At 37.1% G+C, this 20,380-nt stretch overlaps 1 protein-coding gene across 1 annotated transcript in view; it reads right to left on the bottom strand.

The window, feature by feature from the left end:
* Positions 1 to 15,161: 15,161 nt before the first annotated feature.
* The window catches only part of LOC139130115 (QRFP-like peptide receptor), a 64,005-nt gene continuing 58,786 nt past the window's right edge, over positions 15,162 to 20,380 (bottom strand). Inside the window, exons 3-4 of the mRNA XM_070695833.1 lie at positions 18,111 to 18,326; positions 15,162 to 17,680 (exon numbers count right to left, since the gene is read on the bottom strand). Coding sequence (XP_070551934.1) covers positions 17,534 to 17,680; positions 18,111 to 18,326 — 363 coding nt within the window. The 3' untranslated portion in view covers positions 15,162 to 17,533. The remainder of the gene's footprint in view (positions 17,681 to 18,110; positions 18,327 to 20,380) is intronic.

The raw sequence follows: 20,380 nt of genomic DNA, 5'->3' as shown, positions 1-20,380 counted from the left end.
TTAGCGCGTCATCTGTCTGTGACATATACGATGCGAGATTAGTTATGACATGTGACCATTTAGAGCGTTAGCATTCTTTGACAAATATGTTACTAAAGTATAATAAATTTTTCACACAATCCTTTATACATACGGTCATTCATACATTCAAGATGTTACACAATGCCACAATTTCACAAAAGTAAAAAGCAACATACATAAAAGTTTCTGAATGAGCATAATTGTAATATTGGGTAACGTTAAGATAGTATGCAAATCGACAGTCAAAGACTCAAAAGCTTTTATTCAATGTTTCCTTAGGGGAAACATTAAGGGTATACTGTCACCTCTTCCAATTTTGTCGCAGTTACCATGGAAAGAGAATATCTAATCAATCACAGATTTTAAGTGGGTGGCCGCTTTTTAAAAACAACGCCCTCACATGGGCATTTTGAATACCAAGGAACGCCCCTTTGACCATATACGGGCATATTTAGATAACAGGCGATTGTATACCTTTAAACAGTTTACTAAAACCAAGAATAAAGGTCAGGGTTCATAGTGCAACATTTGGTGACAGATTCAACAAATTACTTAACATATATCGATAATCGAAATCTATCTCTGTGTTTACTCTATCGTGATAAAAATTATTCATATTTTCGAAAAACTGAGAAGGTGAAAATGCTTCTCCATCCTAAAGCTTTAAAACGTGTTCCACAAACGGTAAGTCACAAAAGAATAGTATAGGTTTTGAGTCCAAATATTTGTCACACAAGCGCATCATGCCGTGATACCACCAAGTACCACAACTCCCAAAGCTAACCTCGGCGCATGGTCGACTTGGGCAAATATATGGCCAACTTTGCCTGACATTAGATGTAATATTACATATTATTGCCTGAATACATAGGTTTATGTGCCCGAGGGAAGGTGACAATTTGCCCGACTCCCGGAGGACAAATTGTCTCCTGCTGCGATGGCACATAAACCCATGTATTAGGACAATACTATTTTTATTAATTGCATCTTCACAGCTAACTGTGTATGACATTTAGTTACATTGTCAACCAACAACAAACAGATTTTGACGAAAGTCAAAACAGCAGCGCGCGCATAGGTAGTTTACATCTAGCATTATACGTCTGCTTCGACGTCGAAAACGTCGAAGGGCTACACCGGACCGGGTAACTATGGAAACCGGTTAGTAAATGGTTCACAAAGCCCATTAACTCACCAGATATTCCTATTCAAATTAAAGCACTGATTTGCACTGACATCGAGACATGTAATAAAATCAATCTAAGCCAAGCAGTATTTATGAAGGCAATGAGTGTTGAGCCGAGTTGGGAGAAGGATGGTTTATCTCTAATTCGATGGTGATGGCAAGTAGCAAAATTACACCTACTCAGCGTCTTGTTTAAGGCGTTGTCTTTAATCTCGCGTTTCAGTCTTTAATCCCGTCAGTGATCTGAATGAAGTTAAAAGACAAGAGGCAGTGACAAACTGGGATGACATCAAATTTTCTGTTGGAAAGAAAGAGATATAGCTGGTCCAGAAAGCGGATTAAACGGTCCCATGTAGCAAGAGTATAAGTGAGAGCTATCCCGAAAATAGTACAATCACGAAATCAATAAGATGAATATAAATAGGATTATAAGGAATACTTAAACGAAGTGAAATATCATACATAAAAATGATTGAAAGAACAAGACACAGCAAATAGAAAGGCAATGAACAGAAGCAATGAATATGGAACGTAGGTGCAGTAAAAAGGAGTGACAGTGTGAAACACGCTAATATATCTTTATGTAGCTGTCGTCCTGTTTGTACACGCTATTACATACGTAAGGTCACTTGACAATGTTTACTGTCCCGGACATCTTGGTAGATTGGTTGGTGTATCGGCATTAGAGATTTCCAATATTTATTTTGGCGTACACGTACAGAAGAGAAGCTACACGGTAGACTGATAAATAATATGTGAACAGATTGCCACTATTGACATTGCAAATGAACAGTATTTGCTCGGCGTGTTAGTCAAGAATACCCGAATATTGTGTAGTTTCAGTACTCATTATTCTGTAGAAGAGCAAATGAAAAAAAAGTCCCCCAAAATAAAAGCAAAAATCATCATATCAAGCAAACTTAAAGTTTTTTGCGTGAGTAGTAATATGAAAAAACTGGTGAATGATTGATTTTCCTGTGTAAATCACCTTTCCATTCCTAAATTTTCCCATGCTCATTTTGAGGTGGTGACTTGGCCAAGTTTAGTCCAAACTCACCAATCCACCACGTCTATTAATCATGCATGCGATTTATCACTGTTATATTAAGCTGTCAAAACTGTGCATTACTTTACTAAAAGTCAAACCACAGAACTGTTGCTATACAAAAATACTAAAGCAACACTGCTGTGCATTTATCTCTGCTGTGTCGTTTTCATTTTTTGCGCGTTCTTGTTGGTTAAAGAATAAAAAAAATGAGAAGAAAAAAACCCACGTCACCGCATCATTTTTGCAATATGTCTAGGACGTGGGACAAAATCTTTATTTTTCTTTGCCTTTATGTGACGAGAATACCCAAATAAGACATCAAATCCGATACACATGTTGATATAATATAGTAGCATTAACCCTCGCTACAGTCGAGTATACACTAAATTTTGGTACGGTTCGCTCCACATAGCACGAGCCGATAGGCGAGTGCTATATGGAGCGAAATGTAACAAAATCTGGTGTATATCCACATGCAGCAGGAGTTATTGCTTATTACTCAGTGAAGTATGTGTTTGAATCTGGTATTCTCAACAATGACTGTCTTGTCGGATATGACATCAGCATAAACTTATATAATACAGATATCGTAGTCATGTGTGGCTATGTCGATTATATATTTCAAATTAAACTCCTTCTTTGGTGTTCATGAAACGCGGCCAATCACATTACGCTATCTTGTCTTAAAACTACCAACGTTAATAAACAGGCAACCTTTAATGTTCAAAATGTCAGGCTCATCTTGGCCAATTTCATAGTTGCCCCCACCTAAATATGTATCGGCGTGCCTCTTTCAAAAATGGTGTGGTTCCAAGTTTCGTAATTGCCCAACTTTACACTTTAGGCTCACATGAAGTTCCTTGTTGAGCTGTCCCTGCGATTGGTCAATAGCAAATAAAATGAGAATGGTTTCGAAGTCCTTAATATGCCCACACAAGACGCTTTCATTATTGATGTAGTCATCTTCTACGTTTCCACATTCTCTCTGCATACGTGTAAGCCTCTAGTGGCAGTCGGTCGTGCAAGGTCTCTCTGCTCACAAGTAAAGGCTTCACCTGATGCTAATTTTATCTCCGAGCTAATATTCATGACCGCCAAGTGAACTTGCATAAACAGTTTGATTGTCAGTAATTTATTGAAAGCTTTATAAGTCCACTCAACAGTATTACCGGTCTCGCTCAAGACGAAGAGGCGGCGGTGTCGCTATGATCGCCCGCTCCAATTTGCGTATTACAGAAAAACAATCTGGTTCATTCACTTCTTTTGAATCTCTGGACATCAAACTTCAATCATCAAGTCAGACAGTGCGTATCACCATCTACCGCCCGCCGAAATCAAAGAAAAACAGTTCGACCACAAATGATTTTCTCACCGAGTTCTCCACTCTACTGGAATCTGTTGTACCGTCACCGGGCTATCTTGTCATTGCTGGTGACTTCAACTTTCATCTTGATGACGGCAACTTGCCCGATACAGTGAAGTTTACCACCCTACTGCACTCTATGGGATTGCGTCAACACATTCTCTCGCCTACACATAACAAGGGACACATCCTGGACCTAGTTATTACACGTTCAGCAGACCAGATTCTCCACTCCGTCAATATCACTAATTCAATGAACTCTGATCACAGTCTTGTACGGTTCGGTTTGACCGTTCAGCGTCCGGCAAACAGTAAGGTGAGGATCTCGCGGCGAAATTTCCGTAACATGAGCACCGATGTCTTGCGAGACGAAATCGCTGCTAAGTTCTACACCTATCCACGTGATATCGACATTGAACGTCTATCAAAATTCTACATCGACTCAGTCACGGACATATTAGACACTCTCGCCCCCATCAAGCATAAAGTGGTGACTGATAAAGTAAGGGCCCCATGGTATTGTGAAGAGCTACTATTGCTACGGAAAACTGTGCGACGACTTGAGACAAAATATCGCGCCACAAACCTTGAGATTGATCGTCAGATTTTCCTGACAAGACGGAATGAATACTTTCGCCGCTGTGATGATTTGAAGGCTGACTACCATAGGACTCGCATTGAAGAGGCAGATAATAAGAGGCTGTTCAAGATCATCGCTGAGTTGACTGATGCGAAGGCAATTCATGCCAAAGAGCTACCTTGGCAAATTCCATCGAAGGAAATTCCATCTGAATTCATGAACTACTTCAACACAAAAGTCTCTAAACTTCGTGAAGGTTTACCCAGTGTCCGTGTTGACAGTGACTGCATTTTACCGTCCCATACATTTCCAGCTTTTAGTGTTGTGTCTGCAGACCAGGTTTATACCCTAATTAAACGATCAGCGCCGAAATCATGTGATCTTGATGTACTGCCAGCGAACTATGTCAAGAAATTTGCCAGTGTTCTATCTCCATTCGTGGCTCATCTCTTCAATGAATCGCTGTCATCTGGTAGTGTGCCCAGTCACTTTAAATCTGCCGTCATCCGACCACTGCTCAAAAAACCGGACCTCAACCCAAATATCCTGAAGAGTTATCGACCGATATCAAATCTACCATTCTTATCTAAAGTTCTTGAGCGCATTGTTGCATCGCAGTTGAGCAGTTACCTCAGTGATCACTCTCTGTTTTCCAAGTTCCAGAGCGCTTATCGCGCTCATCACAGTACAGAGACTGCCCTTCTGCGTGTTCATAATGACATCATGCTTGCTCTCAACGATAAAAATGACGTTCTCCTCATCATGCTGGACTTGTCGGCGGCTTTTGACACAGTTGATCATGAGATACTACTTCATAGACTTCAATTTCGGTTTGGTGTCACTGGTACAGCTCTATCGTGGTTCAAGTCTTATCTCAGCCATCGCAATCAGTGCGTCAAAGTTGGCTCTGCAGCATCAGCTAGTACACATATGAAGTATGGTGTTCCTCAAGGCTCAGTTCTGGGTCCGATTCTTTTTACTCTCTACACATCACCACTTGAAGACATCATCGTCCAGCATGGTTTTAATCCTATGATGTATGCGGATGATACACAGATTTATGTTGTGTGTAGCAGACCTGATGAAGTTCGAGTTTCTGTCGAGGTATGCGCCAACGAAATCCGCTGCTGGATGAAATCCAATATGCTTATACTCAATGATGAGAAGACAGAGGTTGTTCAGTTTCGTCTCGCCTCAGATCCGATGCAGTGAAACTCTCAAGTCTAAGGATTGGTGAGTCAGATATTGCCCCTTCTGCAACAGTTCGCAATCTCGGTGTGAAACTCACCCATGACGGCTCGATGTCAGACCATATCAGCCACATCTGTAGGAATGGATTTTATGCATTGCGTAGAATTGGCAAGATCCGTCAAGTGTTGGACAAACCCACAACAGAAAAGATGGTCCATGCATATGTCACTTCTCAGCTGGATTACTGCAACAGTCTTTTGTATGGTGTTGGGAAATTTCAGCTCGGACGCCTTCAGTCACTTCAGAATGCTGCAGCTCGCCTTGTCTCGCGTACTCGAAAATTTGATAATATCACACCTGTATTCATCGATCTACACTGGCTGCCGTTGAAGCTAGAATTAAATTCAAAATCTTGTTGACAACCTTTAAAATAGTTCATCGTGTTGCTCCACTTTATCTCATGGATCTGATTGAGATATACACTCCCGCCAGAGATCTCAGATCGAGTGATTCGTTTCGGTTAGTGCCACCGCGGGGAATGTTCAACAAGGCATATGGGCAGAGAGCTTTCTCGGTCTGTGCACCGTCTCTGTGGAACTCATTGCCTCCAGAAATCCGTAATGCTAGTTCCGTTGACTGTTTTAAGCGCATTTAAAGACCCATCTTTTTGTAAAGCACTATTACTAATGTTTCGAAGGGTCACCATTTTTACCGTAACCGCTGATGCTTGTTTTTATTTTATTTATTTTTTTTTAACGTTTTCTGCTACTTACTCAGTAGAATTTTTAATAATTTTCTTTTTTTGTATTTTGACTGTTTTTTACTCTGCAGAAATTTTCATTATTTTTTAACCATGTACGTTTTAGCATAATTTTTTTTAGCATAATTTGATTGTTTTTACATTTTAAGTTTGTCATGTTTTGCTGGTATTTTTATCAATTTTAAATGTGTAAAGCGCACTGAGACGTATGTGTAGTGCGCTTTAAAGAAATAAATATTATCAACAGTATTACCATTGTATTAAGTATTGGGATTGGGACGTGAATGTTGGTAACCTCAGCGGAATGAGCCAATATTCTTTGGCTAGGTCGGAGGGTGGACGGGCTGTTCAAATGGTCATCGAAATTTATTATACTTTAGAATATACCAAAACACAAAGGTTTTCCGTCTTCTCCTCCTCCTCGCAGCATGGCCAAGGAAAGACAACTACTTACCATCTGCCTCCGAGTGTATATCACGTCATGATAAATATTCATTAACAGTTTACATATGGCGTAATAATTTCACCGCGTGCTAAAGCTTTCAATAATATAATATTGAAAGCATTATCACTCCTCTCAATAATAATGTTACCATTGTATTCTGTATTGGGGTCGGGATGTGAATGTTGTCCACTATTAACTTATTTAAGTCACAAAATAAGACAGAACTTTCGGATACACTCTTAGAGACTTTAATATCATCCTCAAACAGTATTGGTCATGTAAAGAGATATCAAAGACGACAGTAAATCCCATCAATTAATCTAGATTTTACGCTCTCTCGCATCTTGTATATTTGTGAGCACGACTTCGAGACAGTTTTCGGGGGTGTTCAACATTTGATACATATGACAATTTCATGTCTTTATCAAATCAAAGAGTTTATTCACAACGTGTTCTGTTAATTAATCGCAGAAAACCAGCATGCTTTTGCAGCTTGCTAGCCACTAAGTTGCTTGAATTTCTAAATAACAGGTTAACCGGTTTGGCAAACGTCTTCCATGTGGAAGTACTACCGGTAACATCTACCATGCCAAGCTGTCTAGGGGCGCCCCTAGCATAGTCCAACTGTAATTCAAACGTCTATAATGATTCAAAATTGCCATAGCATCCATATTTAAAATAGGTGGCATAAACTGCTAATGATAGGGCAAGACTTCAGTACTAAACAGAACTTTATTAGAGTCGACGTCTTTTTTATCAATTTATTAATACTTCCCATCAATAAAAACAATACCCTGCAAATGACAGGTTGCAAAGAGCCTTTTTTCAACCCCCCCTGTAAAACAGGTACCGTACCGGAAAGAAAAAACAAAGTCAGGTGATCTTTAGACAACATATTTACATCGAGCAGAACACACTGAACGTCTACACTGTTTTCGACTTATTTTTTTTATCCAGAAATGAACACGCAACATATACCTTGGTGGGGTTAGGTCACATACCTGCCTGGTCGTCAACAAGAGTTCAGATATTATGCATACCGACACGCCATGGGAAGGACACCAAGTACTTAACATTGCTCGTGAAACAACAACCCAAGAATATGGCCAGTTGGGCCGTGTGAGAGCGGAGACCACGTCTGTATTCTTACTTCCTCTTACTGACAGTACCCTCCACCATCACGTTTAAGGACACAAAGCTCCTTAGAGGTCACATTCAACAAATCATGCTATCAAAAGCTTAGCGACTTGCAAGTTAATCTGTAACATGTACAAAACTTACCGACTGGTTTGCCCACAATTGTCTACTCAACTTCGCCTATAACCGGAACACAACAGCTTAAGTCGACAAAATGCCAAAATTGCATACTACAAACTGCTAACATTTGACATGTTCCAAATAGCACTCTAATACAGCAACAAATAGCTAACCCTTGCCACAATAAAAAATACACGGAGCTAATCAACAGACACTTTCAGTGTTATGTTCTTTATATATCTCGATACCCATATTCCCACATTTTGGTAGCCTAGCACAAGTACTATACATAGAACAATGGAGGTACTAAAAGATACAACTTACTTCGAAGGTCAGGTGTCAAAAATAGGCACTCTAAATAAACAGGTTCTCACAAATTTTTATGGTCGGGTGCCCCACAAATGTTGGTACTCTAACATAAAGTGACAAGCACAATACCACAAAATTTATTGCCAGGCACACAAAGGTATCCTCCAAGTACATAGCCAGGTTACCACAAAATTGTAACTCTGACATAGCAAATCTACAGTTGCTACCAAATCGACATTACATGGTGCCCGCAATAAGCACTCATGATATTCTCCATACCCTTTTCCAACACTGTCGATCCCACACTCTCATTGGCAAGGAAAGTGAGAAGTATATTTCAAGGAGGTGAAAGGACAGACGATACGGGATACATCATATGTGGAAACTTAGGGCAGTAAAAATGTATACACTTAGTTTACTACATATCTGACTTTCAAATGCATCGCATTAGGCAGTAATACTATACAGAGCAGAGAGCCCTCATGCATGATTTCAGAGAGGCGAAATGACTTTTATTCAGGTGCATAATAAGAAGGATTATCTCCCCAGTCTGGTGCCCCTTTGACAATGAAGATGACAGTGGAGACTACTTTATCGACTCTGCAGGTGAGTGCAGCAAAGAAAACGACGCTTCCGAATACAATGTTCTCTGCTTTCATCTGGCCAGGTAACATTACAGTGAGAAGAATTGTTGGTTTAGATTAACCTGCTGTCTTTTTGGGGGAGATATTGCCACCAAATGCAGCCGAAGGTAAATAGGCTCAAGGCAGTGAAAAGATTGAACACGTAAACACGCATGGTGAGCTGGAAAGTCGTTTTTCTTTCTTTTCTGCTCATGTCATGAAAAGGTTGCAGACGTTACCGATTTTGAAGCTTTAGCAGTTTGCAAATATTCAAAAAGGACTCCATGGCGTAGGGTGAATAGGTACGTCTTCCATGTTTTACCAATGCATCGCTAGATTATACACGAAATCAAATGCAACCGTATAGAGCACCAGCATTCCGTGACATGCATATACCGAAGATAAAATAAATTGTTCAACTGATGCGTAATACATACACATGCATCATGGTACCTCATGCTGATAGTTCCACCAAAGGATAATGTTAAGTGCGCATTGGTTTATGAATCAGCAACATTGTTATATATCTGTAACGTCAAGGTAGTGCACCCTGAAAGCCAAAGCATTTGTTCATAATTTCCTCCATCAAATGTAGAACTATTCTCTAAGAAAATCAAAAATCAAATTCAAGGGTCACATTGGAAAATTTGGGAACAGACCAACAGATTACTTAACATTTGCAGGCAATTGATACTCAAATTGAACGCTATCCCTGTGTTAACTTAACAGGGAACACGATTCGACCTCATTTGGGATTATTCGATGGTGAAGTAATGTCTTTAAAATCTGCAAATGTAGGCTCAGCTGCTTTTCTTTTTACGTTTCACACTTGTCTTTATGAGTAATTTGGATTGTTTAGACATTCAGCTATAGGACACCTAACAATATTGAGAAATATGAAAAATATGAAGATCCAATAATCCCAAATTAGATCAAATCGTGTAAGGGAAAAATTTATACTTTCGAGTTTCGAAAAAAATAGGAAGGTTACATTCTTTCGTCCTCTTAAAGTCTTAGAAAAGAATCCAAGCAACCGTCATCCAGGCCAATTCTGCCTCGTTGATACTCATGGACACAACTTCCAAAGGAATGCTCCCAGCATGGTTGTCTGGAGCAAATATATGACCCGCTTTGCCTGACATTAGATAAAACAACAGCAATTTAAACAGAACCTGCATTGTTTATGCAGGTCATCGAGTTAATTTTGCATGAAGACTGAACCATCTCTTTTCTCGGAGAACACACGTGTGTTCAAAAATAAAACATTGGTGTTAAACCTAATTGAACACGTAGTGTTAAATTTATGAACATCTAGACGCGTTCAAAAGTGTAAAAAAAGATGTGCAATTGGTTTTTTATCCTTGAACATTTTCTGACTTTGTCGTTATATCGTGGAGATGTAAACATATCGTTTACCTTACAGTGTTGTTGAAATAATAATTTTATAATAATTATATACAAATCTACAGCTGAAAGACATCCAGGGCGACAAACTCGGATAAATTTTTTTGTTTCATAATTTGCGTGCACAGGCGAGCCCTAGGAACGAAAATTGAGTACAATGGATTACGAGATTTGAATGTCGGAAAGATGGTACAAAATAATCTCTTCTCTAGATGGTACGTCTCGATTACTGCAACAGCTTGCTGTTCGGTATCGAAGACAAATACCTCTGTAAACTTCAGTTACTTAAAAATTCTGCTGCTCGTCTAGTTACACGCACAAAAATGCATGAACACATCATACCAGTGAGGCGTGAGCGTCACTGGTTGCCTATCCATGTTAGAATTAATTTCAAAATTCTTCTTTTTGTGTATAAAAATTTGCACGATCAGCACCTGCTTATCTTTCTGATCTTATCATAGTTCACGTTCCTAAACGGTTTACACGCTCAGCGTTCACACCAATTTTGGAGCCGGTGAACTAGGAACAGAAACATTTTGGTTATCGTTCTTTTTCTAATGCTGCTCTCACTTTATGGAATGCCTTACCAAAAGAAATTAGATTGTCACCATCTGTAGCCTCTTTTAAAACATCTCTGAAAACATACCTCTTCAGAAAGTATTATGATTAAGTCATCGTTCTGATGTTCGTATCATGTTGCATTGTAGAGTTGTTTTTTAACAGAGTATTTTAACTTACTTGTTGTATTTTAACCAGAGCATTTTATGGTACTTTTATTATTATTGTATTTTCATCTTGTATTTTATTGTAAAGCGGTTTGATATTTTAATGATGGAAATTGCTTTAGAAAAATAAATTATTATTGTTTTTGGATCCTCTTAACAAAACCTGCACAGTCGTTTTAATCAAACACCACATATATACAATATTATAGTTATAATAATTAATTTTCAGAACTTTACTCGTTATCTATCCACTGAGATATTATTTTGATACACGCTATATGGATCCCCTTTTGATACTATATTCTTTCTTTCCTATCGCGTTTATTTAAAAAAAATATTACATCTCTTAATATTGAAAACTAGCCGTATTTTCTATCCTGGGTTGATAGCTCTGCTGGTGGACAGAATTGTCCCCGAGGCTATCGTTCGCCCTGTTAAAGCGATGTATTCGTTGCATCGCTTCGATGAAGTTTGTATGTAGTGAGCGTGCGTGCGTGAGTGCTTCACGAACTCTACAACGTGTGGAGCGGTCTCAGTCAGAAAAATGTAACAACTTAGCCGGATATTGAACCACTGTTTTTGGGAGTGGAGATTTAGCCGAGCGAATCTCTCTGTTGCCTCTCCGCTAGGCGACTGATGCCGTATGTTGTGGGTTCGAACCCGATTGAAAACTAGCCGTATTGCAATTGGTGATCGTTTTAAGTGGTCGGTGTCCTGCTGACGATATTAGAAAATAGTGTTTAAACCTTTGAGCGCCAAAGGCTATTTTTGTCACCTTTGTAAAATATACCAGAGTAAGTTTTTTTCAGATTGTTGCCAAAATATTGGTAAAAAAAGTAGCCAATGAAATGTTATAACCATTTTGTCCAAAATTATGAAAAAACTTACAGAAAAGTTCACAAAATTGGTAAAATATTGCATGAAAATTTTGGTGGGAAAAGTCACAGCAGTAAAAGGATTAAAATTTAATTTAAAGGTTTAAAAATTCGTCGCATGTATCGGAAAATCCCTAAAGCGACTGACATCATACATATTAAAATAATTTGATTTATGGACAAGCAACACTTTCTGACATCTAATGGGGTTTGCCTTTTCAAGAGACAATAGGTTATGATAGCATGATGAAAACCGTGTCCATCGATATTTAAGTGCCTTTTTTTCAACTGATCAGTGTCCTGCTGACGATATTAAAATGGTGCTTAAAATTTAATTTAAATATCTAAAAATTCGTCTCATGTATTGGAAAATCCTAAAAACGAATGACACCACACATATGGAAATAATTTGATTTATGGACAAGCAACACTTTCTGCCATCTAATGGAAATTGCCTTTTAAAGAGACGATTGGTTATGATAACATGGTGAAAGCCTGATCCATCGATATTCAGGTGTCATTTTTAAAGCTATCGCATTTTTGTTTTGAAATAAAAACGAGAAATTTGATTGAATGATAAATTGGTGGATAACAAGTGTGCCACATTTATTTTCATTCCCAGACTTCTGGTCCATACTTGAAGGGGTAGACTGATTGCTACCTTACACAACTGTAAATAGGTAAAATAAAATGAAAAAACTCGATTAAGGAGGAGCTGCATGTTGCCAACACTTTTTTTCCAAAGGAATGTTTTTCAACTAAGATGACAAGGAAACCTCAACACCTTATGTTTTGAAAAAAAGCAGAGACTTTATAGTTTAGTATGGTAGCAATATTTTACTTGAAGGAAGAAGAGGTATATATTGGTGAAAAAAACTCAATTTTGGTATCAATGATAAAAATTAATTCTAATCAAAAACATGATACTATTTTCTGCAATGTTATATTTCAATATTTCACTTGAAACAATGTGGGAAATGCAAAACAATCTTTGGAAGGGATTAACATCACGATTGGAAGGCAAAAGTAACGGCAACCCACTATTTCTGCGAAAAGTTAAACTTTAGTTAACGATTTAAATGTTTCCTATGGTAGACTTGACACTAAAGATTTCAGCAGAGAGTGCGACAGGGTGTGCAAAAACTGTACTCAATACAAACCTTTGCGCTTAGGAGACAGATCTAATTGTTTTTAAGGAGATAGAAACTTTGTATATTTTTTATATTTTTTCACTTAATGTTGTGATGTATAGGTGGTTTTTGTGAAGCAATACATGTAAATGGACAATAAAGTTATTCTATTCTATTCTATTCTATTCTATTCTAATTCTATTCTATTCTATTTATTCTATCACTCCATGTGTGATGTAAGCCCAAGCACTCCGTAAGAATAGCTAATGATAGTGCCAGTGAAATTGCGAGGCTGGCTTCACGTAGTGATGGTAGCGCCCCCACACTACCGTAAGTGCGATCGAAATTGAATACTTGTAAATTAATATAGTTCATTTCACAATATCTAAAACGATAATAGACTCAATTGCAATTGTAAACACACTGTATGATGAACCAGCCTTAACTGCTTGACTATTTTCCATTCAAAGGCTTCTTTTAGATACTCAAGGCCGAGGATGGAAACCCAGACAACCTCAGTTACAGAGGCCTTTGTCACAAAGATTTTCTAGGACATATCATTCCAAATCTCATAATACCTATAGGGTAATGGTGTGACAAGTTTAGGGGCAGTGCAAAATGACGCAGCAAAGTTTGTAGGGAGCTTCAATTTTTAGACAGAAATCGTACGGTCAAAGTGAAGGGCTTAAGCAGGAGAAAGGAACGTAAAGCTAAGCCTGAGAAAGATTTGTCAAAAGTACAGTGAAATATCGTGAATAACACTAAAAATTTGTGATTGAAATAAAAAGTGTCTTATACCCGTGGGTGAGAGGGTATTAAGTGTGAGAGATGGTAGCACAAGGCTTCATACTGAAAGCCCTGAAACTCGCATAGCCCGGCAAGACATATTACTGTATCCATCGCACTGACATTGTATCCACGCGCCAGTCGTAAAATTTATCTAACAATATGCGATGATAAATCGTATCGGACGCATGTTGGGGCTCTATAGAATCAACGACATTAATTTCCCTCTTCTCACATTTGATCTGATTCACTCAGTGATGTGAGTCAGACAAGTGATTGTTGAACAGAAATGGAATGAAATTGAAGTGAAATTTATGCAAACGATCATCCTTTTGAAGATATTATTTAAATCTGTTGTAGACTGTTTTTCCTAATTATTTACATACAATACTTAAAACGAAAGAGGATAATAGTTGACGCGTTAACATATACAGCTTTATCAGGTCCTATAAACAGAGGAAACAATCGATGTGTAATATTTACCTTAAACGGATTTATCTTCTTTGTAAGTAAAATAAAGAACCTCATTTTGATGACTATTTTAATTTAGAAAATAAGATCAGCATTTACTTTCTTATGCTCTTTGCATTATAGTTCTTCATTAATATTCTATCGGAGGAAAAAACAATAAAAAAACCAAAACAAGAAAACCTTAGAGGCCCTAAATTGAAGGTCTGCGTACACTGTCATAAGAATGTGATTCCAAAAATGTCAACGAGGTTGTTGAACATCTTGACCGACTAGAAAAAAAAACACTACCTACTAGAATGCTTCGAGCAGCCGGCGAAAAGCTAAATTGGTAGATATAAAACGCGACTCGATTTTATCACGCATCACTGATGATTTTTTTCATATTACAAGTTTAGAATGTATGTAGTTTATGATTTCGTTTCATTTATTATCCTCCGACAAAAGAATACTCATTAGCGTCTTTAAATCTCCATGCCGCATTTGACAATTTTCTTATGGTATACCACCCTCTTGTTTATCAAATGGTAGCGCCATTGATAATAAATCGCCGCAGGAATGTAGAATCATTCATCACAGCGAGAACGCCATTTTCACCTATTACAAGGTAACAAGAGAATTCCTTGGAGAAGATGCATATCTATGAAAATGCACTTCTTGGAAGGAAATTTTTTCATTTCCTGTTCACGAAACTGTAGTACAGTGACATATGGAGCTTCATGTCATCATTAAATTTTACTTAGCCGAAGAGTTATTCTTAAAACGTCGAATCAGTTGAGAATATTGTTCCTTCCATCGTTAAATTTATTCAGACGAATATTGCCCGCCGACAAACCATTCCAATCTTGCATGAATAATTTCAGAATGTGACCAACCTGGCAAATATATCGCGCATTCCAATGATGACCATCGACATTAGTTCCTTCTGGTAGAACACGAATGCTTCTGTGTTTTTTACAGCCTCTAATACAAAACACTTTGAACACTATATTGTTTGTACTCGTCAATTTATTTCATAACATTTACCAAGTGATGCATGAATCGTTCAAAGCAGTAAAGTACATGAAAGAAGAAAATTATGATACTAACTCATATCGAAAAAATCTTTTTCAACATTGCTTAGTGATTCAATTCAGGGTAGGTATTTTAATGTTTGTCTTCGGTACACAATTTAATAATTACCTTAAAAACACTTGGTCAAGTCCCATATCATATAAATACTCATGTTTCGTTTGTGTCTTTCCAAGCTTGTTGACTCACTAATATAATAATGGTGACAATTTATAAAGTGTTTAATACAGGCCAAGAGTTTGCCATCTTTGTCAGCATGGCAAGTAATAGAATAAGTCTTTACAATTGTATAATCATACATTGTCTCTTTTTTACCAATTTAAAATAGTAAAGAAAGTAGTAAAGACTTAATCTTTTGATCAAACTTTGCTTAATGGATCTATCAGCCGTTCATTTTCAAAGCAAGAATAAAAATCAGGGGCCACTGAGCAAATTTTAGTACTAGGGAAACAAATAATTCAAAATTTTCCGATATTTAAAATTCAAAATGGCTGCCATCCCTTTTTAACTCAAAAACACAAAAAGCACAAAAGCATAAAATCTAAAATTTTCGATTTTAGAAAAACTAAGCCCTTGAAAGTTTTTCTTTCTCCAATGGCTTCAAAATGAGCCCCCACAAGTGGTATACACGAAAGTAATTGCAAAAGTTTGAGAGTCTGAATATCTGTCGCCGGGGCGCGATCTACCTTAAATACAACAAAGCGTCATTCAAAAACGAATATTTTCACAATTTATTTCAAAACCTTTCGGCTTGTTTTAGAATTGAAGCTGAAAGGACGCACTCACGTTAGCAACACTAATAGTCGATATACACCTATTTTGAAACTATAAACTTTATTGGATTAAATAGTCCTTCCGTTTATTTTTTTGTGCTCTCGATTATACGTAAATATTTTTTAATGTCTCAGAGTAACCCGGGGTTTATATCCCCATTCAAGCAATTGTATGTAAGTAATAAAAATCCTGTGTGGCTGTTTGATATGTTTTTTGATTCTTAACGCGAGGAAAAAAAGAATTATATATTGCATCACAAAAGCAATCGACATTCATGTGTATGACAGAGGAAATGTCTTTTACCAATAATGAAAGAAGTCAATCCAGGCATTTCTGAGAAAAGCTTGTGGACGGAGGGATGGATATGACAAAACGATAAGAACCCAGGACTACGTGTGCGAATGCCAGAAGTCAGTACTAACAACTTTTCAAAGCAGCGCTAATTTTTTTATATTTCATCATAAAAACAGTAAGAGCAAAAGTAAAGTGGGATTTCTGATACATACAAACAAACCACTGTTTTTGGTAACTGGAAAACCAGGAAACAACACTAATTAAATGATTTGAATATAGTCTTTGGTGAATATAGCAATGTAGAAGAACATCGATGATCTTATTTCAACACAACAATTGTTTCGGGGTACAAAACGAAGAAATTTTCAAACCCAGTACAGCATTGTGAAATAGAGAATTTAATATCGGTGATGATCGATAAAATACGACGGAAAACGTTTAAAATATCAAATTGAATACCGTGCTCCAGCTTTGCTGTGTACAAGTAGATAGGTCACTTCCGTTGTGCTTTACAAAGACACTATTTTGAAATGTATACAAGTCCGTAACACGTGCTAAACACCCAACAGAAATATCAAAAACGGTATTTACCTCCACCGGAATACTGTATTCGGTATTTTCCACATCAAAAAGTGCCCCGATCGCTCGCTGTCTGTCACATCTCTAGTTTGATACATATGTTACTTACAACGAGTATATAGATAAGGCAAGATACATCCTATTGGATTTTCAGTGATAAAAACAGTCATACTATTTATAGTCAATAACAAAATTCATACAATACTGCATCTATCTATTCTTCCCATTGAGTTATTGACACCAAAATAAATTATTTTCTTTTAATCAAGCTGAAATAAAGGCGGTAAATGTTCGCTAACAATAATCTTTGATAATGTATTAACAACCATCGCCAATTTAATTATCTCCGAGAGATAACAAGAAAACGAAAATGCTGTAATTTACAGCCGTCAAATTTTGCCAGCTGCCGATCTCTGATGAAAATACTTAAATGCACATGTATAATACAGATATGTGCAGATACTTTCACGTATATGTATACATACATACATACATACATACATACATACATACATACATACATACATACATATGCTAACGATGTACTGTATGTGTTTTCATTCGTAGACGTTTGATCGAAAGAAGGTATACAGTATTATTTTAAATACAATAGGCAAGGTATTTTGGCGCTGGCTGCTATCGACTCATCGCGAAATATCAACGCCCTTCTCTATTGTGGTAGTCTTGGATCGAATGCTCAGTGTTCCTTCAACCAAAGGACTTTTATTGATTCTCGACAGGCAGTGCCTTCCGGATCGTCGACAAAGAGTGCAAATATTACGCAAATCCATCTGTGAAATAAGGAAAGGAAACAATTATTCTAGAGTTTGGTTTTATTGCAAGTGAGTGACTGACTCCTGCCAGGCACCTATCAACCCATTTGTAAAGTGGAGAGTAACTTGCTGTCTGTTGATGCTTTAGAGTGAAGATTGATATTAGTCTATGCAGATAACATTTTACAGTAATTGCATGGTTCAGGAGTAGGTAAAGATCTAGAAGCTCTCATAAGGCTAACACGAGGTCATGGGTCGAAGTGTTTGGTATCAAGAGTGAGAAACTTGGTATCGTCGTTTTTTGCGGGACCGAAGATGAGCACCGGGAGTATTTTTTGAGGTTGGTTGTTGCAAACTAGAAGACAACTAGTGGAAATGCTGTCTGCCAAGTCAATGAAATTCAGCAATGATAAGCCTGACAGGACAAAACATAGGAAAGGCAGCATACCCGGAAACCTTCATGATAAACGGTATATACGAAAGGATTGATGAAGCTGTTAGCCATGGCCAACCAATAGAAACAAATGTAAATCTTCTGGACCAATTCAAACGTTTCCCTTGAGCTCCTGTGGAAAGGTGTGCACGTAGTCAAAAACATGAGCAGGTGAAGAGGCAACCAAAACAACGCGAACAATATCACCACAATGACCGCCATCTTTGCCACCTGCAATGAAAGAAAAAATTGACTTTATGAAAAAAGCCAGCCATTATCTCTCTCTCTCTCTCTCTCTCTCTCTCTCTCTCTCTCTCTACTGTATATATATACAGTATATATATATATATACTGTATATATACTGTATATATGTATATATAGTTAATATACTAACTATATTATATAATATATAATATATATATATATATATATATATATATATATATATATATATATATATATATATATATATATATATATATATATATATATATATATATATATACACACATATATATACACACACACACACACACACACACTACGGAACAGGTTACAAAAAAGTAAAATGTCTTGACTTCTATTATATCTCATTCAGAAATCGATATTATTAGTACGTTTCATCTATTATTGTCAAGTCCTTTATAGAGTCCATTGTACATCTGAAACGCCAAATAACTGATGAAAAAAAACGCATAATATCATTAAACACTACTGTTGCATCTTTTTATCAATACAAATGGTAAGTTTCATCAAGTTCGGTCACATTCGTTTTGTTAAATGCGTTGGAATTGGAAATGTTTGTAAACTACGTGTATTACTAGTTAGCTTTTTGAAAGTCCTAAATGACTGTTATTTATGTTACATCATAATATTATTAATGTACGTCGCAAGTCTTGCCATGTTCGGCCATGCGAACCAAGAGATATCTGCTAATGATAAGAAAATTTGGCCCAGTCAAAGTGGAATTGAATTCTTTTGAAATCTTGAAATTGGAAGAAAAGAGAAGCCAGGAAACCGGGTGATTTGCATGCATTTTCATAAATTAACACTTGTTTATCACGCAACTTATGACAAGTTAAAGGGGGAAACCAACCAATATTTTAATCTACGGTTAACAAATTCATTTAAATTGAATGAAAATTTGCTAAAAATGTTGATTTTATGTTGATTTTGCGGTGGGTGCAGCGCTTCCTTATCATCATTTATCATTATGTGAAAACGTATTAATTGTGCAAGCTACCCTCACTAAAATTAAACATCTCTCACCCCCACGTAAACTATATGTATTAGCCAAGTTTGTCTTTATCTAATCGGTATTCTTGAGATGGCATGTACACGGCCGGACAGACATTAGCTCCCTAATGTGAACACGGGAGCTAAAATGGTTCAATCTGATAAGTACACTGGTTAAACGATGTGTATCACGTCAGGTTGTGTGAAACACTACAAACAAAACAGTCAAAAAGTCTGTACAGACAGAATTATAAAGTCAATTTATCATTTCAGAATGTGTTCCTTACTCCAGTATGTTTTAGATTTCAATGTGAACCAATGCTTACTCGTGAACTCGAAAACGAGGTGCAAAACGGTAGCATACAGTAATATAGTTCTGCCCCGGATAGCTCTTAATAAAGCGTGTAGTAAATTCCCATCGACTAAGAACCCTGCGTTTTAAAGTTTCTAGCTTTGACGTTAGTTGAAACACGGGCTAGCAGTAAGGTTACGACCATATAACTAGATAAATAAAATCGGCTAGTTTTCCTTTCCTTACTGTTAACAGGCTTTTTGTTACTGTGTGTGCCGAACGTGCAACTTGAACCATCCTTCTCTCGAATCCTAACCTATTTACTTCATCCTACTACAATGATCTATGTGTAGTACCTTTCAAATAAGCTATAATCCTGTCAGAGGCAAGATCGTATAGCTCATTAAAAGTAACGAAAGATTCCTACCAGGGTAAGATGATTCCAGTAGAGAATATTTCATGACTATATGTATCTCCTATTTGGATCTGAACTACAATACGGGTTAAACATAGTTTAAAGTGTTGGAATCTGCGCAATCTGTCTTTGCAAGAAAAATTTAAAGAATTTTTTACATTCCCGTCTAAACCAGTCGGTACGGCTTATAAAATAGAAGAGCAAGATTTGTCAAGGAATTGCCTTAACCTAAAGACCACAAGAATTATGGTCCGTAACATTTTTTGCGAAAACTATGGTTTATTATCGTTTCAAGGAATTCATAAAATCTCATTGATTGCCTGTGAAAGCCGAGGTCAGGG

Source organism: Ptychodera flava, chromosome 3, assembly GCF_041260155.1.
Source record: "Ptychodera flava strain L36383 chromosome 3, AS_Pfla_20210202, whole genome shotgun sequence".
Classification (NCBI taxonomy): Eukaryota; Metazoa; Hemichordata; class Enteropneusta; family Ptychoderidae; genus Ptychodera; species Ptychodera flava.
This window is presented reverse-complemented; position numbering and strand designations above follow the sequence as displayed.